Here is a 26,156-nt window from a genome sequence, read left to right on the forward strand (position 1 = left end):
TATTTTTTATAAAAATTTATTACATGGCAAAGTTTGATAAACACAAAAATAAAATATATTAATAAGGTATAAATCATTAAAATTGCAACATTTTCTTAAGAAGGCACGTATTATCTTAGGACTAGTAGTGTTAGTTTGCGTATAAAAATTAAAGTTAAGCATCGAAATACAAAAATAATAAGGAATGATATTTTAAAAAGTAAATAGTTAGATCGACGCTTGATTATTTAGTTTTCTGTTCTGTTATTTTAGAAGCATAGAATTTATGCTCGCGAGAATCACGAGTATGTTTAAAAGGAGTGCGCGAAGATTCTAAAAGGGTTGCAGGACATGTTCCATGAACGTGGGCCCTAAATTCTTGCTTGTAACTTGTTGCACTCCCGTCGCCTAACACAAAATGAGAAGTATTCCCGTGTTGTGCATGACGTTCCACTTTTTCCACACGCTCCGTTCTTTCTATTTTCTGTGAATGATCTGAGCGTGAGAAACTTCCATAAGATCGCGCTTCAGATTGTCCGTAGAATTCACCACCAATGCGGAGATTATCCTTTACAACTGCACGAGGTTGTCTCTCGGTTATTAGTGTGGATTGACCATCTCTGCGTTGTTGACGGCGGTAATCATCATTTTCGGTGTGATGAGTTATAACAGAGGAACCATCTCGAGCAGAGCGATGCATTGAGCTAATGCTCTTCCTATCTGCGCTATGAGTGGAGTTGCTTATGTAATCCCCACGTTCAGATAAATTAGAAATACTTTTACGTTGGGCTGCTGCAGTGGAACTCGTAGAATGGTATGCTTCTGTGTTTGATGTAACTCCCTTACGATGAAGAACTGCATTGCTAGTATTAGCATCCGTTATAAAGTCTGATGTGCGTTTGTGATACCCGGTACGATTCGAATAATCCTGAGATGAAGTTGCAGTGTCTCCGCCATGCATGGCTCTTTGGAACTCTACACTTGTTTTTGTTACACTGTCACTTAACTGATTTCTATTAGACGTATGAGTTTGGTGAGACACATTAGTATTCACAGTGCTTTGTTCGTGTCTTTCAGTCGAAATGTTCATGTTATTCGATTTTCGTTGAATATTTGATGTTTGCACATTGTTGCGAGAATCATGACTAATATTATCACCAATAATATTACGTGATGTAATTGTATGGTCTTTTGTCCTGCCTCTGTTTATTTGATCGCTGTGTATACGACTATCAGTCACACGTTGGGATGTCTGAGATGTACTATTATCTGACACATGAGAAGTCTTATAATGCTGTGTGGAACTAGATACTTGACTTGTAGATTCTCTCCCAAGATTTTGATTGATATTATCATTTTCTTTAATTATAATATTCTTTTGATTGCGTCCGCTGTCAGTCACATCATGCGAGCCTTTAACCGTGAACGTAGTGTTAAGTGTATCGTGTTGGTGTTGATTTTGTAGTTGGTGATGGTGTTGGTGGAGGTGTTGTTGTTGTTTTAAATGTTGGTATTGTTGCTGGTGCTGGTTTTGCTGTTGGTTTTCAGACATATTATACTGACTCTTATGTGATTGATGATTTTCACTTGATGACGATTTAGTTTGATTTGTAGATATAACATTTCTAGACTGTTGATTAAGCGAATCTGTTGAGGAATTTGGTTGATCAACATGAGTAATTCCTTTATTATTTGGTTTACCAGAACCTTCGCCTACGGTGGTATTTACTTCAACATTCCTAGTTACAGTCACCCACTTTCCTGCAATCAACTTCTTTTCGGTAACTTGTTTTATCGTCTTCGTGGAATTTGTTATGGTAGATGAAATATTTTTTACGTTCCTTGAATCAACACTGTTTACCGTAGTTTTGTTATTCGTGTTTCGCGTCATACTATTAGATGTTCGATTCACTTTGTTTGTTTGGTCATTTGTATTTCCTGAAGACGTGCGTTCGACACTACCTTGACGTACTGTATTGTCAGTTTTGCTGATGAAACCAGTTTGATTTACGACACCTGTTTTTTGTACAGATTCGTTAACTTGGTTAACAGAATGGTCGTAATTTGTTGAAGATTTTTGGTAATCATGTTGATGAGGATGGTTTTGTGGATGACCATACGTAGGGCTATGTACATCTGTTTGATTTCTCTGGATGTTTGTTTTCTCATCGTGAGTAGTTTGTGAATTTGTAACTAAAACTTTATTAACTGTGTGGTGCTGCACATCATGTCTCACAATATTATTAGAATCTTGATTGTGGTATGTTGTCACATCTGATGAAACGACTTGCCTCGTTTGAGAAGGATCTCGCCTCATAGGACTCCATTTTTCTTGATCTTCTGGAGTCTTATATTTTGATGGCAAAGGTGACTGACCAGGTCTATCAGGACGATCTTGACCTTGGTTTCTAATTGTATAATCAGTTTGCGGTCTTCCATCAGCTGGTCGCCTATTTGTGCTATCATCGCTCTCCACGGGCTTATTCCATCTTGGTCTAGGTGATTTATCGCTGACCTCATCATCCCGTGCCGGAGAGTGAGTATGGGATGGGTGTTTACTTGGACCTTTAGCATCGACAAATATCTCTTGTATGACATTTGGTTGATCAACATGAGTTATTCCTTTATTATTTGGTTTACCAGAACCTTCGCCTACTGTGGTATTTACTTCAACATTTCTAGTTACGGTCACCCACTTTCCTGCAATCAACTTCTTTTCGGTTACTTTTTTTATCGTCTTCGTGGAATTTGTTGTTGTAGATGAAATATTTTTTACGTTCCTTGAATCAACTCTGTTTACCGTATTTTTGTCATTAGTGTTTCGCGTCATACTATTAGATGTTCGATTCACTTTGTTTGTTTGGTCATTTGTATGTCCTGAAGACGTGCGTTCGACGCTACCTTGACGTACTGTATTGTCAGTTTTGCTGATGAAACCAGTTTGATTTACGACACCGGTTTTTTGTACAGATTGGTTAACTTGGTTAACAGAATGGTCGTAATTTGTTGAAGATTTTTGGTAATCATGTTGATGAGGATGGTTTTGTGGATGACCATACGTAGGGCTATGTACATCTGTTTGATTTCTCTGGATGTTTGTTTTCTCATCGTGAGTAGTTTGTGAATTTGTAACTAAAACTTTATTAACTGTGTGGTGCTGCACATCATGTCTCACAATATTATTAAAATCTTGATTGTGGTATGTTGTCTCATCTGATGAAACGACTTGCCTCGTTTGAGAAGTACCTCGCCTCATAGGACTCCATTTTTCTTGATCTTCTGGAGTCTTATATTTTGATGGCAAAGGTGACTGACCAGGTCTATCAGGACGATCTTGATCTTGGTTTCTAATTGTATCATCAGTTTGCGGTTTTCCATCAGCTGGTCGCCTATTTGTGCTATCATCGTTCTCCACGGGTTTATTCCATCTTGGTCTTGGTGATTTATCGCTGACTTCATCATCCCGTGCCGGAGAGTGAGTATGGGATGGGTGTTTACTTGGACCTTTAGCATCGACAAATGTCTCTTGTATGACTCTGTCTGTGTAATTTTGAGTGTGATACTTAGAATCTTCTTCCGTTCGTTGAGTCGACTTGGAATACACTTCTGAAGTAACGTGATTACTCTTTTGCGGCCCTTGCTTTTGTTTATTCTTTACATCTTCTTCGTTTGGTTTTCTTTGAATTTGTTTCGGTTCATTTTCTTTTATGGCAGGTTTTCCTTCCTTAGTAGTAATATTGAAATCAGTTTTACGATTGAGGTCTTCAAACACACCTTCAATTTTTAAGTTGTCTTCGCGACGCGTTAATTTTACCCTTTGACCTTTGACTAGACGATATGTATCCGACGATCGAATATTTTCCATATTACCTTCCATTTTTAAGTTATCTTCATGTTTGACAATAGCAGTTCTTTCACCAGTCACAACTTTATAATCATTCTTTTGCTTCATGTCTATGAATTCGCCTTCAATTTTTAAATTATCTTCACGTCGGATGATATCGACTCTATCAACCTTCTGTCTAACATCAAAGTCATGTTCAATTTGTATATTATCAACGTGTCTAAATGGCTTCCTTTTTTCAGCAGGTTGAGATGGAACAACTTCAGGTTTATAAAACTTGCCATCAGGTTTCAAATTATCTTGCGGTTTAACCACAGGAGCTCTTTCTCCTTTTGTAGCACTGTAATCATTACGGGTGTGTAGATCAATGAATTCACCTTCTGTACGTAAGTTATCTTCATGTTTTTGGATAACAATTTTTTCTGTCTTGTCAATTCGTTTATAATCATCTCTCGTACGATGAACATCTATCACACCTTCCATTTTGAGATGATCTTCATGCTTAACTACATTCACACGTTCTCCACGAGTAGCAGTATAATCAGTCCGTCGCACGATGTCCATTTCACCCTCTGGTTTTAAGTTATCTTCTGGTTTCTTTTGCACAGGTCTTTCTCCAAGCGGAACTGGTTTTGGCTTTTCTGGCCTCTCAAATTTGCCTTCAGTTTTAAGATTGTCCTGTGGCTTCTTAGGCGTTGGTCTTTCACCTGGTTGCCATTTTTCTGCTGTTGGCTTTTCAAAATCACCTTCGGGTCTTAAATTATCTTGAGGTTTTTTCGGTGTTTGTCTTTCAGCAGGTTTCCATTGTTCTTGTTTTGGTTTTTCAAATTCTCCCTCAGTATGCAAATTGTCTTTTGGTTTTGTTGGAGTTGGTCGCTCTGCAGGTTGCCATTCTTTTTGTTTTGGTTGCTCAAAATCACCTTCTGGTTTGAGATTATCTTGTGGCCTCTTTTGAACAGGTCGTTCAGCTGGTCGCCATTTTTGTTTATCAGGTGTCGTGAATTCACCTTCAGGCTTAAGATTATCTTTAGGCTTTTTAGCAGTCTGCTTTTCTGCAGGCCGCCATTGGTCTTGTTTTGGTTGCTCAAAGTCACCCTCTGGTTTTAAGTTATCTTCGGGTCGCGTTTGTTCCCGACGTTCAGCTGGTTGCCATTGTTGTTTATCAGGTGTAGTGAATTCACCTTCAGGCTTAAGATTATCTTTAGGCTTTTTAGGAGTCTGTTTTTCTGCAGGTCGCCATTGCTCTTGTTTAGGTTGCTCAAAGTCACCCTCTGGTTTTAAGTTATCTTGGGGTCGCTTTTGTTCCGGTCGTTCAGCTGGTCGCCATTGTTGTTTATCAGGTGTAGTGAATTCACCTTCAGGCTTAAGATTATCTTTAGGCTTTTTAGGAGTCTGTTTTTCTGCAGGTCGCCATTGCTCTTGTTTAGGTTGCTCAAAGTCACCCTCTGGTTTTAAGTTATCTTGGGGTCGCTTTTGTTCCGGTCGTTCAGCTGGTCGCCATTGTTGTTTATCAGGTGTAGTGAATTCACCTTCAGGCTTAAGATTATCTTTGGGCTTATTAGCAGTCTGCTTTTCTGCAGGCCGCCATTGGTCTTGTTTTGGTTGCTCAAAGTCACCCTCTGGTTTTAAGTTATCTTGGGGTCGCGTTTGTTCCCGACGTTCAGCTGGTCGCCAATGTTGTTTATCAGGTGTAGTGAATTCACCTTCAGGCTTAAGATTATCTTTAGGCTTTTTAGGAGTCTGTTTTTCTGCAGGTCGCCATTGCTCTTGTTTAGGTTGCTCAAAGTCACCCTCTGGTTTTAAGTTATCTTGGGGTCGCTTTTGTTCCGGTCGTTCAGCTGGTCGCCATTGTTGTTTATCAGGTGTAGTGAATTCACCTTCAGGCTTAAGATTATCTTTGGGCTTTTTAGCAGTCTGCTTTTCTGCAGGCCGCCATTGGTCTTGTTTTGGTTGCTCAAAGTCACCCTCTGGTTTTAAGTTATCTTGGGGTCGCGTTTGTTCCCGACGTTCAGCTGGTCGCCAATGTTGTTTATCAGGTGTAGTGAATTCACCTTCAGGCTTAAGATTATCTTTAGGCTTTTTAGGAGTCTGTTTTTCTGCAGGTCGCCATTGCTCTTGTTTAGGTTGCTCAAAGTCACCCTCTGGTTTTAAGTTATCTTGGGGTCGCTTTTGTTCCGGTCGTTCAGCTGGTCGCCATTGTTGTTTATCAGGTGTAGTGAATTCACCTTCAGGCTTAAGATTATCTTTGGGCTTTTTAGCAGTCTGCTTTTCTGCAGGCCGCCATTGGTCTTGTTTTGGTTGCTCAAAGTCACCCTCTGGTTTTAAGTTATCTTGGGGTCGCGTTTGTTCCCGACGTTCAGCTGGTCGCCATTGTTGTTTATCTGGTGTCGTGAATTCACCTTCAGGCTTAAGATTATCTTTAGGCTTTTTAGGAGTCTGTTTTTCTGCAGGTCGCCATTGCTCTTGTTTTGGTTGCTCAAAGTCACCCTCTGGTTTTAAGTTATCTTGGGGTCGCGTTTGTTCCCGACGTTCAGCTGGTCGCCATTGTTGTTTATCTGGTGTCGTGAATTCACCTTCAGGTTTTAAATTATCAGAAGGACGACGGACTGGAGCCCTATCTCCAGGTTGCCACTCTTCTGGCTTCCTCCTTTCAAATTCTCCTTCCGGGCGTAAATTATCCTCTGGTTTTTTAGCTATAGGCCTCTCTGATGGTCGCCATTCTTCATGTTTAGGAGTTTCAAAATCACCCTCAGGCTTGAGATTATCTTTTGGTTTCTTGGGAGTTTGTCTCTCAGCTGGTCGCCATTCATCTTGTTTTGGCTTTTCGAATTCACCTTCTGGTTTGAGATTATCCGTAGGTTTCTTCTGTATTGGACGCTCAGCTGGTTGCCATTTCTCCTTTTCTGGAGTTGTAAACTCACCTTCTGGGAATAAATTGTCCGAAGGTTTTTTAGGCTTTTGTCGTTCAGCTGGGCGCCAATCTTCCTTTTTCGGTGTCTCAAATGCACCTTCTGGAACTAAATTATCTTTAGGTTTCTGTGCAGTTTGCCTTTCGGCAGGACGCCACACATCTTGTTTTGGTTTTTCCATTTCACCTTCAGGCTTAAGATTATCCTCCGGTTTTTTAGCTAAGGGTCTTCTTCCGGTCCACTTCTCTTCATGGATTTTATATTCTTCTTGACTGGTGGTTATATTCTCTGTATTTTCTGTGGAGTAAAACTTTTCAATGTCTTCTTTAGTCCATGTACGACGCCTCTGTGGTCGTTCTATGATAGTATTCTTTTCAGTATAGTCTTTTTGATTAGATGTTACAAACTCAATCTCCCCCTCATGAATTAAATTATCCGTTCTTTTAGTTACTAACGTAGTCCTTTCAACTGTATCAGTATAGTCAATAAATTCAGACTGTGATGTAGTTTCTGTGACCATATCCCCTTCCAATTTTGTCCAAGTATTTCTTCTAACAGGCTTAGGTCTTTCTGTTGGTTTTATTGTGTATTCACTTCGAGAAGTTGTTGTATCTGAAAATAATAGATCTTATTATTCATCTAATATTTTAAAAAATACTAAGATGTATCAATTTAATTAATATTATATTGCAAAATACTGCATAAAGAAAATACATTAATTTTATTTATTTATTTAAAGGAGCAGCAATAAAAGTAAATTTGTAATTACCTGTGAATTCGCCCTCGGTAATAATATTATCAGTACGCCTAATAATTTCAGCTCTTTCACCAGTAACGACTTTGTAGTCTTCAATTCTTCTCGTTGTAAATTCTCCTTCAGGTTTCAAATTGTCAACTGGTTTCTTTTGTATTGTTCTTTCAGCGGGACGCCATTTTTCTTTTTCCGGTGTAGTAAATTCTCCTTCTGGTTTCAAATTGTCCTCAGGTCTTTTCATTGGTTCTCTTTCTCCTGGTTGCCATTTTTCTGGTTTTTTACGTTCAAACTCTCCTTCAGGTTTAAGATTATCCTCTGGTTTCTTTTGTTTCGGTCGCTCAGCAGGACGCCACTCATCAGGTGTCTGTCTTTCAAACTCTCCTTCAGGTTTAAGATTATCCTCTGGTTTCTTTTGTTTCGGTCGCCCAGCAGGACGCCACTCATCAGGTTTCTGTCTTTCAAATTCACCTTCAGGTTTGAGATTATCTTCTGGCTTTTTAGGCTGTGTTTTTTCAGCAGGTCTCCAAGGCGTTTTTTCAGGAGTTGTAAACTCTCCTTCTGGTTTCAAGTTATCCTCTGGCTTTTTAGGTTTTTGACGTTCAGCCGGTTGCCACCTGTCTTTTTGAGGTGTTGTAAATTCTCCTTCTGGTTTTAAGTTATCTACAGGTTTCCGTGTTGGTGCTCGATCTCCGGGTTGCCACTCATCAGGTTGACGTTTTTCAAAGTCACCTTCTGGTTTTAAGTTGTCTTCTGGCTTTGTAGGTTTTTGACGTTCAGCTGGTTGCCAGCGTTGTTTATCTGGTGTTGTAAATTCACCTTCAGGTCTAAGATTATCTTCTGGCTTGCGAATTTGAGCCCTATCAGCAGGTTTCCACTGCTCTGGTCTCCTATCTTCAAAGTCTCCTTCCGGATATAAATTATCTTCAGGCTTAATGGGCTTTGGTCGTTCAGCTGGTTTCCATTCCTCCTTTTTAGGAGACGTAAATTCTCCTTCAGGTTTAAGATTGTCCTCAGGGCGGCGAGTAGGTGCTCTATCACCTGGTTGCCATTTTTCAGGGCGTCGTTTTTCAAATTCTCCTTCAGGTTTCAAGTTATCTTCCGGACGTTTTACTGGCGCACGATCACCTGGGCGCCATTCTTCTGGTTTTCTGCCTTCAAAATCTCCTTCAGGTTTCAGATTGTCTTCTGGTTTCTTTGGCTTTTGTCGCTCAGCTGGACGCCATGTTTCTTTATCAGGTGTCGTAAATTCTCCTTCAGGTTTTAAATTATCTTCAGGTTTCTTCTGCTTTTGTCGTTCAGCAGGCTGCCAAGGTTGTTTTTCAGGAGATGTGAATTCACCTTCAGGTTTAAGATTATCTTCAGGTTTACGGACTGGAGCTCTATCACCTGGACGCCACTCGTCAGGTTTTCGTTTTGTAAATTCTCCTTCAGGATATAAATTATCTTCAGGTTTTTTAGGTTTTTGACGCTCGGCTGGTCGCCATGCTTCTTTTTCTGGTGTTGTAAATTCACCTTCGGGCTTAAGATTGTCTTCCGGTCGACGCGTAGGAGCTCTATCCCCGGGTTTCCATTCTTCAGGACGTCTTTTTTCAAAATCGCCTTCAGGTCTAAGGTTATCTTCGGGTCGTTTAACAGTTGCTCTCTCGCCAGGTTGCCACTTATCTGGTTTTCTATCTTCAAATTCTCCTTCAGGAAACAGATTATCCTCAGGTCGTTTTGGCTGCTGCCTTTCAGCTGGTAGCCAAGGTTCTTTTTCGGGTGTTGTAAATTCACCTTCGGGCTTAAGGTTATCTTCTGGTCGTCGAGCAGGAGCTCTATCTCCAGGTTGCCACTTCTCCGGTTTTCTGACTTCAAAGTCTCCCTCAGGTTTAAGATTATCTTCGGGTTTTTTCGGCTTTTGGCGTTCAGCTGGCTGCCAAGGCTGCTTTTCAGGAGAGGTGAATTCACCTTCAGGCTTAAGATTATCCTCTGGCTTACGGACTGGAGCTCTATCACCTGGACGCCACTCGTCAGGTTTTCGTTTTGTAAATTCTCCTTCAGGATATAAATTATCTTCAGGTTTTTTAGGTTTTTGACGCTCGGCTGGTCGCCATGCTTCTTTTTCTGGTGTTGTAAATTCACCTTCGGGCTTAAGATTGTCTTCCGGTCGACGCGTAGGAGCTCTATCCCCGGGTTTCCATTCTTCAGGACGTCTTTTTTCAAAATCACCTTCAGGTTTAAGATTGTCTTCGGGTCGTTTAACAGGGGCTCTCTCACCAGGCTGCCATTTTTCAGGTTTTCTGTCTTCGAAATCTCCTTCAGGTTTAAGATTGTCTTCAGGTTTACGGACTGGAGCTCTGTCTCCTGGACGCCACTCTTCGGGCTTTCGTCTTGTAAATTCACCTTCAGGATATAAATTATCTTCAGGTTTTTTGGCTTTTGGACGTTCAGCAGGTCGCCATTGTTCTTTTTCTGGAGAAGTGAATTCACCTTCAGGTTTTAGATTGTCTTGAGGGCGACGTGTAGGAGCTCGGTCACCAGGTTGCCATTCCTCTGGTCGTCTTTTTTCAAAATCACCTTCAGGCCTAAGATTGTCTTCAGGTCGTTTAACGGGTGCTCTTTCACCTGGTTGCCACTTTTCAGGTTTTCTATCTTCGAAATCACCTTCAGGTCTAAGATTGTCTTCTGGACGACGTACTGGAGCTCTGTCACCTGGACGCCATTCATCTGGTTTGCGCTTCTCAAATTCACCCTCTGGGAATAAGTTGTCTTCCGGTTTTTTGGGTTTTTGACGATCTGCTGGCCGCCATTGTTCTTTTTGTGGCGTAGTAAATTCCCCTTCTGGTCTAAGATTATCTTCTGGCCGGCGTGTTGGAGCTCTATCCCCAGGCCTCCATTCCTCTGGACGTCTCTTTTCAAATTCACCCTCTGGTTTCAAATTATCTTCTGGCCGCTTCACCGGGGCTCGATCACCGGGTCGCCATTCTCCTGGTCTGGTATAATCAACATCACCTTCTGGTTTTAAGTTATCCTCAGGTTTGCGTGGACGCTGGCGCTCTGCTGGACGCCACTGATCTTTTTCAGGCGTAGTAAATTCACCTTCTGGTTTCAAATTATCTTCAGGCCGTCTGGTTGGTGCTCTATCACCTGGGCGCCATTCCTCAGGTTGCCTCTTTTCAAATTCTCCTTCAGGTTTAAGATTATCTTCCGGCTTAGTTGCTTTAGGGCGTTCGACGGGCTGCCAACGGGGACGTTCTGGCTCCTGAAAATCACCTTCCAGATACAAGTTATCTTCATGAATAACTGCTGTGGTTCGACTGACATGTTTTTCATCATAATCTTGTTTGTACGCGGAAACCACGCTCGTGGTATGCTCCACATCGAACAATGGCTCCGGGACATCGTTGTGTGGGCAACGGTGATGCCTGAAAAAAAAACAAACACATATGTTAGTGGGTTAAATAACAAATAAAAATTAAATTGAATATCTGCAATTAACTGCAAATAGGTTTAGATTTTGAGAACTTTGTTAGAGAGAGAAATTTGTTAGTTCTCAAAATCTAAATTGTAAATAAATATTTTATAATTTTTTTGTAATAAATCGAATCAATCATTAGATTTTATACTAACTGCAAGATTTATTATTGAATAAAAAATAATTTATACGGAATTACATTAAGTGTGCCATAAATATTAATTCTAAAACCGCTAACATAGTATTCAGTCACCTTTTTATTCGATAAGGATGCAAATGTAAAGGGAAACGACGTTGAAATGTCAAAGGCGGTAGCGTAAGCAATTTAGCCATCACACGCGTCCATCGCGCTCCCTACATAAAGACTTTTGATCACTACACAACTTATAACTCAATTTACATTAGACCTTACTATGTAAACCGAAATCAAAAAATTATCGTTCATGATGTGTGAAATATATCAAAGAACGAACATATTCACGTTGTATCAATTATCACTAAAGCTTAAATATTTATTGAATAATAAGTGAAGCGAGTGAAATGTCGTATCGCGCCCTCACAACTGCCGTACGTAGAAGCGTTTCAGTATGAAAAAAGACCATCCTTCAGTATTGAACCCTATGTAGTGACCAATTTCTATTAAAATACTAAGTCAATATTTAGCATGAATTAAATATATACAAGAGACTAAAATAATAACTTTATCATTGTTTAATATTAATTTTCGTTACAAAATAAACAGAATATTAAAATTTAATCAATTTGATAATCGTAAAAACGGATTTCACACGTACAGGTGTTTGGCCTCGTGCCCTGTAATAACAGTTAGTTACCATAGAAACCGCCTTGTATCGAAGGGACCTTGAAGGGACTAAACCAGCTGAAATTTCTGAGTGTCGATGAATAACGTGCGAATTTATACTTATATTAACACTGATGTTACTCATAAAGAATCGATGGAACACAAGTGGGTGTTTATTCACAAGTCTCGATTTAGCGCTGACTAAGTACCTATAAGTCCTAAATTCATGAAAGGAGATCCATCTCACTTGCTACAGACGGTCCTTAATTGACCATAATTTGTCGGACTTTCATCATTATTCGTGAAATTAAGTATGCAGATTTTAAATAATTTTTAATTACTTTCTGCATATTCTTAATATCACGTCTACATAGATTTTAGGTAAATGTTAGCAAACTTATTCGTATATTTTTAATAGCTAGACCTGTCCACCTACTTTCTACACTTATCTATAACTAACAAAAATGAATAACTTTTTATCAATATGTGTTGAATTACACTATTTGATAAAATTAATTTATTTATTGTTTACTTTTCAGGTGAAAATGTTATTGATACAGTTGAATAGCCTAGTAATTGTTTTTATGAAGATATCAATCTCGCAATCCCATTTATTATCTTATCGAGTAAAACCTAGATTAGTTTAATCTTTCCGTGTCATATTATATACAAGGGGCAAAGTATTAAGTAGATATATTTCTAACAATTTTTTTGTTAATGCTTCATTTGAACTCGAAACGTTTTCTTCTTTACTGTTGATAACGTATACCTATGTAATGTAGGTAATAAATAATAAGGAAACAATGTACATAATTATATTTGTACGTAAATAGTAAAGTGTTGGCAGAATAATCCACATAGGTAGCTAGGTACTTATTTTCCTATATTCATAATAGGTAGGTACTTAATAATAAATAATATCTTGGTAATTTTTGAATTAAAGACTGCTTCTCAGATACCACACGTTAATTAAAAGCGTGTAAATGATAAAATAAATAATTATGCATCAATCATAAAACTATTTCGGTTACACAACTACTGAATAAGGATTCCCGTACATAACATGATGCAACGTCTCAGAAGCCATACATTCATGCATTATCCAATTTCTCTACTACTATTAGAATGCACTTTATTATTAAGAAATTGACGCTGAATAACTACCAAGCATAAGTAAAAGTTAGTATGACTATTTAAATAATAATTCCTATGAAGAAATTGCTCGAAAATAAAGAAAATAAAAATAAAGAACTTTAGCACACTTTACACCTTAGAAACCTTTTTTTTAGATTTTATACAAAAATACTGTAATGCCCGGAATACGTATGCATAAATTTATAATATACCTGGTCATATGTCCATTATATGTATCAGCACGACAACTTTATTTTATGATTGCAGTCAAAAACACTGTCTTTTTAGTTTTTAGGATACGTTAGGTAGTTAAAAAAGGCTAAGATTTAATTAAATAAGTGTAAAATTTTGTATTCTCATCATATAGTCACGACCTTTCTGATTATTTCTGGAAACAGATGACTTAATTTAGCGCAAAGTACGAAAACCACAACCGAGATAGGTCATACTGAATGAGCAACGAGGGTAGACGACCATGACATAAATATTTATAAATAATTTCTTATTTTCCTCAAAATCTCCTTGGTGGCAAAAAATATTTATTGTGTGTCAATACAACAAGCCACCTGTTGGTTGAATGCTTAAATTGTTATTTTAAACCTGAATAACGATACTTTTTTCGTTTATTGTGAATAAGAAACATATAAAGGAGAGATGTTCCCAATGATGCGTATTTTCCAAACCAAAGCAGAGGTTTATCTTATAATATGATAGCACAGAGTGTACGTTACCTTCTAAGGAAATCATACAAATGATTTGACAAATAATACAAAAGATAATGATAGCATTAGATACTACGGCTACATAATATTATGTTATACCACTTTCAATTATCCTAATCATATGTTGCGATGCACTCAAAATATTTATTTATAGGCATAATTCTGCAAAATGCAAATAAACAGAGAAGGTAATGGAAACTTGAGCCCTAGCTCGGTTTTCATAAGAAGCCAGATGCACATCTGCTTCAATGCCTGACTCACAAGATGGTGACGAGATTCAATGTTTACTATATTGGGAGGATTGCTCAACACAGATTGAAGTAATGACGATGAGTAACAAAGAAACACAAATTTGGTAAAATTTCTATAGGTGTACTTTTTTAAACAGCAGGCGTGATCTATAAACGTTCTATGGGTACCTAATATATTTTTCTACATTTGATAAGCCATACCAATTAATAGCGATTACCTATAAAGCAAGGCCTATCTTACCTCCCTACCTAGTCCCTATTAATTTCTATTTAGTCACCATAGTTAGTTTCTACATTGCATGTAATCTTTCGATAATCTATAAGAATGACCGAATCAAAAAGCATTATCGTTTTATCTCCATTCCTAAATTTATACATTATCAAGTTATATAAGCGTGTACCGACTATCAAGGTCACCTTTGTTGATTCCAAGTTCGAAATAATCAACGCCCGGAAACAATTTAGCAAGTGTAGCTAAGAACATTCAATCATAGACACATAAAAATAATAATATTACAGATTTGCGCTACGTGATTTTAACACAGACAGACCATATGGTCGACGACCTTCTATAGCTGTGTTGATTAAGAACTAGCTGTGTAACTCCTACACAGAGTATACAAATAGGTATCCTACTTTAACTGACATCTGTCTTGGATTATACTGTCCAATAGATATTTAATGCAAAAAAATATATGTATATGATACAACTAATTTTTGTTACAGTGTATAAAATTTTAAAATGTTTCGGTCAAGTTATTGAACAGTACCTGTAACTTACTTAGTAAAAGTGGTAAAAGTAAAATATATTTGGTACATTCATCATACTGAAAATCTCCAATGACAACACAAGAAATGCCTACAAATTACAATGTATCGATGTAAAAGTTGTAACTGTTGTTCAACTTTCTTGCACTTCTTTTAAAATGTATGTCCACCATTTTCAGAACTGTATCCGATAGCATTGCAATTATAAGAATACATTAAAAAAAATCTCTGAGTCTCTCCATTTTTGGGTAGCAACTAAAGACAACTTTCCATGCAGAGCGCATTGGGGTCGATCTTTTTTCGAGCCTTATACGAGAATGGGCCGATATCTTGTCGGCTTAATGGATATACAATCGGATTTCTCGAATTGATTTGTATTTAAATAGCACCCACGGCTGTAGCGAAAAATGAGACCAGAGACAGAAGACACTATTCGAAAAGCATTATATTTGCTTGTAAAATACCTACCTAATTTTCTGGAATTTTTCAATCTATCTTATCAGTCAGTAAACGAAAAAGTCGACAAAATTTGCGATAAATGCACATATCAAAGAAAGCGTTAAACAGTTTTTCACGACTTAGCACCTACATAAAATGTAGGTATGTTTATGTATAGCTATAAAATTAATTTTGTTACCACAGTGTTTATAACTCTCTTAGATATAGAAAATACCGTACCTATATTGCTTGTTTTTGTCAATTTGATTGAACTTTACTAAATGTATGAAATCTTTGCTCATTAACTAGATAACGCAAAGAATGTCTGTTTACGACATTACTAATTAAAGACGAGATAAATCTCTCACTCATGTGCAACAAAGATAACATTGAAAAGAAAGTAGACGACGTTCCCGCCGATCTTCACTGTGAACACATCATTATTTTATTTAACGCTTCATTAACTGCGCTGTTTAATGTCTAGACTCTAGACTAATAGACTAGTCTCATGTTAGCAGTTTAGCACATCCAAAAGAAATGTTCAAGATACAAGCCGAAATGAAATTCGAAAGTACAAAACTGGAATATGAGGTGACGTAAGATATCGTCCTGAACTAAGTTCTTACATCGAACCAAGTAAACAAGTAAGAAACGAGTTTGAGCGAGGACGTGGGCTCCGAGCGTCGAGCGGTGAGATCATCGACGCGAATAACTCCTACCAGCCTGAGGTCGTAGCCTGCACCATTTCGCGTCGCGTCTTTCTAATTGCCATACAAATTTGTGTACCGACCGATTCATTTTGTTACCATATTTTTAAAAATGAACCGAATATTTTAAACATATTGAATTTTATAACTACTTCCTTTATAATATTACAAATTACTATATCATTTATGATTTATTATTATCTACCTTTTTTATAACAAATAAAATTCTAAGTTGATATAAATATGTATAAAATTTATAGTTTTGAGTTAATCACTAACATTTTATTGTGTATAAATTATACATAACTATATATTTGTATTTTTCTTATCATTATAATTTTTCTTTTTTTTTATTTGTGAATTAGATGCATTTGATGTTACTCTACAATTTTGACATAATTATGGTAGCGTTATAACCAGTATATTTACAAACATATTATACAATCAAGCATATTGTAAAGATTGTAAGGTCAAGTCAGTACCATCGTTTATAACTCAATTGAGGAACTGAGTTGTGGGCGAGAGTGCTCGTGCAACCACTTTACTTATTATTAGCTATTACTCCAATAGTTTGGAATGATGCTATCACAATGTAGGGCTCGTTAAAATGCAATGAAGCTTGTTACAAAGTCTCTGCTGCATACGCTCCACGGATATGCATAATTGCGTTATCCGTTACAAGTAATTAGACTAACATCATTTAGAGTTGTGGACAACTATGTGCTTCATAAATTAACTAATTTATGGCCCGTCAATTGTTTAAAATTGATCAGTTTGAGAAAAAAAAATATAAAAGGTAAAAAACGCGAAAGAAATGTATGTAAATTCTCATATTATTGTATAGTCATGTAGAGAAAAGCAACTTAATAATATAGTTTTCACTTGACATTCTAATATTCAACGAAACAATTTTCTACAACGCAATTATTCATAATTTAACATAGTGTGCACTATAGATTGTGAAATGTAAACATTTAAATGCACGTATCGCTTATTGCCATAAGAGAGGTATTGGAAATCCGTTCATGTACCGCGAATGTGAGTCCCAATGCTAAATTAACATACAATAACATGTATGTCGGAATAATTTTCTGGGAACGATTCGTGATCATAATATAACACGAAATCCACGACAGTGACGGAGGCTTATGTAAAAATATAATAATAGAGACTTTCTTTCAAATGGTGTAGAAATGTTTTATTCTTCTATAAACTAAACTTTTCAATGTTATTTTTATTTACCTATAAATAATTTGTTGTTTGCAGGTGAATTTGAAACCACTCAGAACATCAAAAGTATTGAAGGCACAAAATCCATATTGTTTCTTTATTTTCGGAAATAAATAAAAATCTTATTATTTTTGATGTTGTTTTTTTTTCAATTTGTTCCTTAATTAAGAACCTACATAGAATTTTAACTATACATTAATATACATTATAAGTGTTCATATAAAAGGTATCGGAAAACAACTATTGACAAGTGAATAAATAGGTCGACAAGTGATTCCGTTGATAGTGATAGACTTGACACCGTATAACTACTGTATCTACAACTTCTACTCAAAATCTTTAATCCTATAAAAAAGAAAATAGGTATATGAATTAAATATTAAGTAATTGATTTAAAATATTTCTTTGATTTTAATGAGTTTCTCAGGAAGATGGTCAAATGGAAAAAAATGCGTAGAAAGACTCCCACTCCCATACCTAACTTTTAAGTGTTAAATAGCGACATATTATTTGCAATTATGTACATCGCATAAATAATAAGTGTTCGAATCGCATACATGAATACAACTTGAACGTTTAAATAATAATAATTCAACGCACAGATACAAAATATCGTCCACACCTTATTCGACGAGTGAAAACATAGGTTCCCTAGAGGCTATCTAGCTTGTCGAATCAGTTCGCACACAGACATGTTGTGAATACTCATTTGGTATGTACGTGGATTTTATCGTTAATTCCACACAAGTCACGTTCGTATACTTGTTACTTAATTATTTATTGTAATGAGACATATTACTGTCTGTTTATTTTAATAAGATGCCTAGAACTCGTAAACATTAAATAAGTACTGACTTTACTTTCTTCTCACTTTTATCAATTTTAACCGTATTTAGATGTTATTCTCTAATCTAATAAATTCAAAAAGTACGTACAACCATCATTTTTTTACCAAACATCCTGTATAAGGTATTTACTCCATTAAATCGATTTTAAATTGGGTAAAACAAAGCAGAATAGATTAGTAGTACCATGTAGTACTTAGTACGATTCAAGAAAAAAAATTAAAAGTTAAAGGTTCGTAATGTAGTATAATATTATCTGTGGTAATGGCGTATAAGCCACAAGAATTAATATCGTGCCCACGTAGAAGTTAATAGAACTAGTTTAAGTTGAAATCATTAAGATATACCTAGGTACCAATACACATACATATAGATAGTAATATTCACCTACGCAAAAATATTATAATAGAGTATATAGGCCTTTGCAAGAAACGGTACTCGAGACGATTCTTCATTTTAATTTACATACTAAAATATAGAGACGAAAGAATTGAATAAATGACTTATAACTCTACATATTTGAAGGCGATTTTAGCTCTTGATTTTCTGTTGCAAAACACAATAACGGACTGTAACGCGACAATTTTATCGATTGTCAATATGATTGCCATGGTATTTGGAACAGCAGACCTACCTATGTACATATAATGTAGCACCACCTTTCATACAAGCAACGGTTGTTACAATGGCCGCACATGATAATCTTTGTTACAATCTAACTTTGTACTTGCAGGGGACTCATGTAGAGTTTTTTTGGATTAACAACTCTATTATGAAAAGGCGATAGCATGACAATGTAGAGTTTTATATCTGAAAATACATTTCATACCGCCTTTTAACCCTTTTTCCGAAAAAGAACTATCCTTAAGTATTTTCCTGGTATAAATATGGCTCTAAGGAATGAAGAAGTCGTTACAAATTATTATTAATGGTTCTCACGTGTGGCCCCTTTTAACAGGTGGATGTATCTTTTTGCGATGCGACAGCAGATATAAGACAGAACAGAGGATATGATTTATATAATAATATTTTAATATAGAGTTATGTATTTAGTTGATACAAAGATTTCTAGTACAATTTCTTTTCAGTTCATAATTATTCCTTCTACTTAATAGGTACAAAAATAATCTACGTATTTAATAAAACTATTGTGTTCCTATATTGTTCTATTCGAGTTTATCTCTAATTTTATTTTCATATCAACATTATCGTAAGATATTATAATACCAATGTAGGTAAAGATAAGTTTTTAAAATCTAAAACTCATGTAAGAATAGAAAAAAAAATTTAGTAAGTAGGTAGGTACCTTCCTATTCAAATTGAAATACATATGATTTAGTTAATTTCGATTATCGATATTTAATTGTTTCTTAACATTTCCCACATTTAAATACTTAACTTCAAAAATTAAACTTCCAAGTAATCTTAGGTATAATATGACGTTATGTACTTATGTATGTTACACATAACGTCATCACCATACATAAAAGGAAATATCCGCTGCTGGCCTTAGTGAGGACAGACGAAGGTTTTTATTTTTAAATATCTATATAATATCCTTTGCAGCATAATTAAACATTTTTACTTTATTTGCAGATAATGCAACCCAGATAATTAATTGAAATATAAAAAGACACGTAACAGCTAATATCGCTTTTTTTAAATAATTTAACAAGCATTTTATTTCATTATTCTACTGTAATGTTGATAATTAACCAAGTCGAGTAACTGATATCTGCTATAATGAAGCAAGTCTGTGGTCAGGGTTTATCGACGGACAAATATAGGTAACCTATCGGGCATGCATGACATATACCTATCGTCTGTCGAGTTCCTCGTTTTGCTAGCTCTAAATATAATAATATAAGATCTATTCAGCTCTTAAAGTAAATGACAGTAATAAAATCGAAGAAACTTTTAATACCAAATTGAAAAAGGTGCCTGATTGAGTATTTAAATCATAAATTTTTACATTATATTAGCACAGATAATATAGAATACTTCTCTTTACATATACCTATTTTAGTATAACAAGTGATTAATTAATATAGTCTTATTAGCTTTTGCTTTTGCTTATCATTTTATAGCAAGTAATAATAAACCAGTTCAAGGTCATGATCATTGCACGATCAAGTCATACACAAGTAAATACAGTTTACAATCCTAGGAGCGCGTAATTGGTCATCGATGTGGAATAAACTGTACAATATTACTGCATATTTATTTATAGACGGTCATTCCGCGTAAGGTTAATATATCGCTATTATAATAAAATTATTGTATACATATAGGTATGTTCACCTGAAATTTACTAATGATTAATCCATACTAATATTATAATTGCGAAAACTCAATCACGCCTAAACTATAACTGAATCAATTTTCATGAAATTTGGTATGGAGATATTTTGATACCCGAGAAAGGACATCTAGCTACTTTTTATCCCGCGAAAATTTCGACGCAACCCGGAAATCCCACGAGAACGGGAACTATGCGGGTTTTTCTATGACTGCGCGGGCAAAGCCGCGGGTGGAACTGTAAACCTAGTGATAACTGATAAATAAGAACAACAATGAACTAATAGTAAAATTCTGCAAAGGTGGCCTTTTAATTTCTTCGAAAAAACTGTTTAAATTTCTATTAATAATCATGAATTACCTAATATGATGTCACAATAATCTATTATTAATTACTCATTACTCATAGTCACACTATCAAGTCCTATACACATTAAAACCCGGAACCACTAGGTAAGGTACACTAGCTACCAATTTGCTCTAAAAACTTGAACAAAAATTGTTGAAGTCCGCTTTCCAGTTTACTTCTAAACTCGTTTGCGATTTCTTATGGGTCCTAATTAGAGACTGGATCTCGCCAGGAACTTTAACCACGTCTAAATTTAAAACTAAAAATCTAGAATCTCCTCTTATGACTTTTCAAATCTACTTATTTTAAAATGGCTTAAGTAATGATACATTCAGATAGCAATAGATGTTTATTGTATAAGTTATTGTGGTTTTCAATTATGTATCATTGTAGAATAAGGAATATTTTTCAATCTTTACGATAATATTCTACCTAGACGCGTCATAATACATACCTACACATTTTAAAATGTGATGTGCATAATCATTGTAAATATATAAATTTGTCCTTGTTACGTATGTATTGTTGTGCATGCTGTAATTAGGTGACTCATAATAATAAGAAAAATGTATAATATATCCGTAAAATACGTATCGAATTTGCTTCATTTTCATCACAATAAACGAATAAATGTCGCAAATGCATGTTTTTATATGAAAAAAGTTATTATCTGTGCAAAAAAATCCCGTAAAGCATTACATTGAGCAATAAACAATCTATCTAACATTAAATATCGCGTGAAGGTCACAACCACGTCACAACGCTATGCTAGTCAATTACCTATTTCAGAATTATTAGTTTAATACATTCACTGGGAAAAAATAGTTTTATTAATCATCTGTTTTATTCATTCACAAAATTGGAATGATGTCACGGAATACACACAAATAAGGATACATCGATAGTCATAACTAGTGGCTCTACATTATATACAATCATTAATTGGACTCTACATACTTATGGACAATATAATATTGTCCTCCTACGTAAATTTACTTTTAAATTTACTTCAATACTCATGTACATTATGATGAAGTTTTCATAATATAAATATTATGTATAATAAATTCCTATGTAACAGGTACGCGGAACGATCATGTAACAAGGTTAACCATGCTTTTTGGGCATTGAGGGCACCCACTTTGCATTGTCTTCAATAGCTTAGTAAAATTATGACGAGCCCAAATATAGCATTACATTTAGCTATGTTATTTTACAATTATACAAAATTAAAAAAAAAAAACATAAAATTTCGCATGTTGTTTATTGTTTACACTCATTATAATAGTAATTTTATGTATGATGCACAATTGTATTGTACATATTATAAATAGGTCTACATGGGCACATAGCCAATTGGTATTGAGGAATTGTTTCTCATCAGTGTTTGTAATAAACGAAGTATTTAAATAATGCACATTTTTCAACTTCAAAAGTGACATAAAATGTCAATGGTCAATGGTTACCTATAGATAAAATACTTTAAAGAAACAATAAACGACTTAACATTTTAAGATATACTAAAAGGTTATTAAACCTATCGGGAATGTCACGATAATACGTTTTCGAAAGAATTTTACTTAAATTATTACAGAAATGGTTTGTACCATAATATTATTTTTTATTAATTTTTATAATTATTTCCTGAGAACCATAGCTGGGCTAACAGATACAATAAATAAGAAATAAGAAAATGAGTTAGACTTACCCACAAGTACAGATTTCACAAATGCATTGTTCCTTTACTATCTTCTCTGGCTTCCTAGGGCCACCAGGCCTTGGCCTAGTTTCATCTATGTAGACAGTCTCTTCGATTGTTGTTTTGTCATCTCGCACGGTTTTTCTATCGTCTATGACAGTCTCATCATAGACGGAGCTGATGACTGTATCCTGCCTTGTGGTATCTGTAATAGCGTGATCAACCACGTCGTATTCGTGTATGTCTTTCGTTGTGCGGACATCCTTCTATAAATAAAAAAAAAGATAAGCAAGACAAAACATTCAGGTTATTTATGAAAAGATAAAATTTAAAATTTACTAACCAAATTTCTGATGTCTAACGAACTGTTATCCACAAAAACGTCGGTGATAACTTTTTCATCTTCCTTTGCATCTTCATATGTTGTTTCTTTTCTGGTAATACCATTTTCAGTATAGTACCGCGTCACTTCTATTTGACTTCTTGTTTTATCAATTTCAAATGATTTCTTTACTTTATCACCCGTTTTAGTACTTAAAACGGTGGTTTCCTCAGTGTCAATGCCTTCATAAAGGTCTTTAACATCTTCATTAATTTTTGTACCGAAAGTTACCTTATCTATTCTTTTGAATGGGTATTTTTTAACCGTATCTATAATCTCTTTCAAAACTCGATCATCAATATTTCTCCGAATAACAATATTTTTATTACTTACGGTAACATCTTTGTTTGATTGAGATGTCTCTATAATTTTTCGTAAATCACTGATAGATGTAAAGTCTTTAATATCTCTCGATGACAATATGATGTTTTCTTCAGTATCTTGACGTTTTAAATGGTGTCGTGGTTGTTCAGGTTTACCAAATGGAGACATTTGTTTTGGTCGTTTAGGTCTGTCGTCATCATTTTCATATGTGAATTTTCCATTCCACGTTCCCGTACTCCTTTCATAAGTAGTCAATGTATCTTTTGTTTCAGAACTTTTCTTTGATGTTGTTTCCTTAGATATGTTTTGTTTTTCACTTGTTATTAATTCACTAGTTTTCCTGACATCATCAGATTCTTGAGTATATGATTGCACATCATTTAGAGTACTATGTTTATCTGTGTAAACATTAGTGCTTTGATCGACTACCCTTTGTTTTCGTAAATCATCTGTGTCTGTTGTATGTTCAGTTATAGCTGGTTTTACTGGTTTTGTTAAGTCACTTGAAAATTTGTTTCTTGTAGAAGCAACTTCAATACCATTCTTATACAGAGCTGATTCCTCTTCCACATGAGTGGCACTTTTAGGAACACCATCTTTTCCAGTATCATAATATGATTCTTTATCAAGTACATGTCTAGAATATTCATGTTCTGGTTTTATTCCCGTGCCACTGATATTGTGACTTTTTTCATACGTGGCGTGTTCTTTACTATCTCCCCATTCTCTATGCTTACTATCCACTACTCTCTGTTTGCCGTCAACAACTTCAAATACATAAGACGATGTAGATGCTTGTTGGGCACTACTTGTGTTACTTTTCATTATCTTCGTTGAATAGTTAATATTTTCAGTATTTGGAACCTGAAGTATATCTCCAACTTTTCTAATCTGATCCTGAATGGTTGCATCATATCCGTAAAAATTAGAAGAATCGGTTTGATTTATATCGCGTCTACGCGTTATTTGGTTGGATGTAGTTTCATTCCTTGACGTTATATTTTCTCTTACATCCCTTTGCTCTGTGTTACTTGTGTTGCTGTAGTTACTTTGATTTGACTGCAATTTATGGTCGTTAATTGTGCTTGTATTTTGATCAACAGTTGATTGATATTGAATATTTTGATTGATATTTTCATGAACATTTTGGTTGATGTTTTGATGCACATTTTGATTAATGTTCTGATGAACATTTTGATTTACGTTCCGGTGAACGTTTTGGTTACTGTTCTGATCAAAATTATCAGCATCGTAACGAACAGTTCGAATGTTGTCTGACATATTTCTCATACGTGAGTAATCTTCATTTGTTATTTGCTCTTGAGTAGATGAAAATTCTTGCTGGATTGAATTATCTTTTTGACTAATCACGCTCGTATGACTGGTTAACTGGTTACCATCCTTAACAAATTTAGAATCTTCTTTGATTGTCATTTCATTAAGAGGCTTTGCTCCATCTTTTCCGGTATCATATTTTGATTTCATGTCATAATTTTGAGAACTATAAATTGACTGAGGCTTAATATCAGTGCCACTCACACTTGCATATTCTTCATTTGTAGAAAGTTCTTTAGCATCCCCCCACTCCCTTTTAGAGCTGTCAATAATTCTTTCCTTACCATCTACAATTTCAACAACATATGAAGATGAAGATGATTTTGCTATACTGCTGCTTTTAGATTGGCTCGACTGTGAAGTACTACTGTATTCTTTTGTTTTTGTATTTTTATCAAGTGTCCCTTCACCTCCGTAGAAATTGTTAGGATCTGATCCAACTGTATCCACTCTGTTAGAATTACCAGAAACATTTTGATGGCGTTCGTCATTACGACTACTCATACGATTTTTATTGGAATCATGGCTCGAAAATTGGCTTGAATGAGTTTGTGCTAAATTTTGACGTTCAGATTGTATGAATGAATCTGTTGCATTAGCGCCCTGAGATCTTGTCAAAAATGCATTCTGGGTACCGGAAGTACTATGTGCTGTATTATCAATAAAACCAGTATTTAGCGATTGATTTGTAGAAGAATCATATATTTGACTATGACTGGAACCCGAATGCTGAATAGATGATGATGATGATTGATAGGTTTCGCTTTTAGATGTTTTTTGTTCTGATGTTGAGGAAGATTGCTGTAATACAGAGCTTGAAACAAACTCACCAGTGGTTGACTGAGCCATATCACTTACTTGATGTTCTTGCAGGGATCGAGCTTGTGATAGGTCGGACACAGAAGGTGCTTCTGTTATGATATAATGTGGATGGCTATTATAATGCTCAGATACAACAGAACCACTGATAGATGCATGGTCGGATATGTCTGTTATCATAAGAGGGTCGTCCTCTTCGACCTTTACATCAATATATCGAACCTTCTTACCAGATGAGCTGACCTTCTGCAAGGTATTGCTACTTTTTTGCACAGACGTCGATGTGCTTGTTTTTTGTACACTAGTCGAGGCACTTTTAGATGACGTCACCTCGGAAGTATTCGATTTAGTCTTTTTATTTTTTATAGTCATTTTGGTCGCACTTCGTTTACTATTCAATTAAAATAACTATGTTTATATTGAGATTCTTAAATAATAAAACGTAAATAATTGATTAAATATTCTTAAACACGATTCTTATCACATAATTTAAAATAAAAACTTTGCCATGTAAATAAGTAAATAAATAACTGTTCGCGAGTATCGTTCGTTTTCGTTTATCACTGCGTGCGCGCGCGCTGCTTGCGACCGGCTCGCGGAGTCTGAGAGCTGGCGCCGCTGCCCCCCTTACACCTTGACGTGTGTTACGTCGCCCACCAGGCCTTCGCGACACGTAAGCGTTCACATCTCACTGCTGAAGTCATACCAAAAAAGGCACACAATTATTTAATCATTATGATTCGTGTAAATAATTCTAGTTATTGGTACTAAAAGTTACTTCAAATGTGACACATACTAAGAAATGAATAACAAACCTATATACCTAATATATAATAATACTAGCTTACCGCCCGCGGCTTCGCCCGCTTTCTCTAAAACGATTTGAAATTTAAACTATCCTATCTCTCAAGTTGGATCGAACTGCACATGGTGTGCAAATTTTATTATAATCGGTTATGTTGTTTAGGAGTCCATTGAAGACAAACATTGTGACACGAGATTTATATATATAAAAAATATGTAAATTTTAAACTTGATAGATACACAGAATATTAATAAACATATATTATTAACCAAGAGATAAGTATACCTTAATCTTGAATATTGATAATG

General features: G+C 35.5%; 1 protein-coding gene across 2 annotated transcripts; it reads right to left on the minus strand.

Moving 5' to 3' along the window:
- LOC123699137 (titin-like) lies at positions 1-25,638 on the minus strand. 2 transcript variants are annotated; one of them, XM_045646014.1, is made up of 5 exons: positions 22,527-25,638; positions 22,193-22,449; positions 7,502-10,890; positions 6,397-7,344; positions 1-6,222 (listed from the first exon to the last, which is right to left on the minus strand). In XM_045646014.1, exons 1-5 carry the CDS (start codon positions 25,413-25,415, stop codon positions 224-226), a joined length of 13,482 nt encoding a protein of 4,493 aa, XP_045501970.1. In that variant the 5' UTR covers positions 25,416-25,638; the 3' UTR covers positions 1-223. The 2 variants fall into 2 exon arrangements, with proteins under 2 accessions (XP_045501970.1, XP_045501969.1); XM_045646013.1 differs by having other exon boundaries at positions 1-7,344.
- Between the last annotated feature and the right edge of the window lie 518 nt (positions 25,639-26,156).

This window comes from Colias croceus, chromosome 17 (genome assembly GCF_905220415.1).
Source record: "Colias croceus chromosome 17, ilColCroc2.1".
Lineage (NCBI taxonomy): Eukaryota > Metazoa > Arthropoda > Insecta > Lepidoptera > Pieridae > Colias > Colias croceus.

Coding starts and splice junctions, on each gene's coding strand:
- LOC123699137 (XM_045646013.1), bottom strand. CDS start 25,415: ATGACTATAAAAAATAAAAAGACTAAATCGAATACTTCCGAGGTGACG. Junction 22,450..22,526: donor CGTTAGACATCAGAAATTTG/GTTAGTAAATTT, acceptor TTTTATTTATAG/AAGGATGTCCGCACAACGAA. Junction 7,345..7,501: donor TACCGAGGGCGAATTCACAG/GTAATTACAAAT, acceptor TATTATTTTCAG/ATACAACAACTTCTCGAAGT.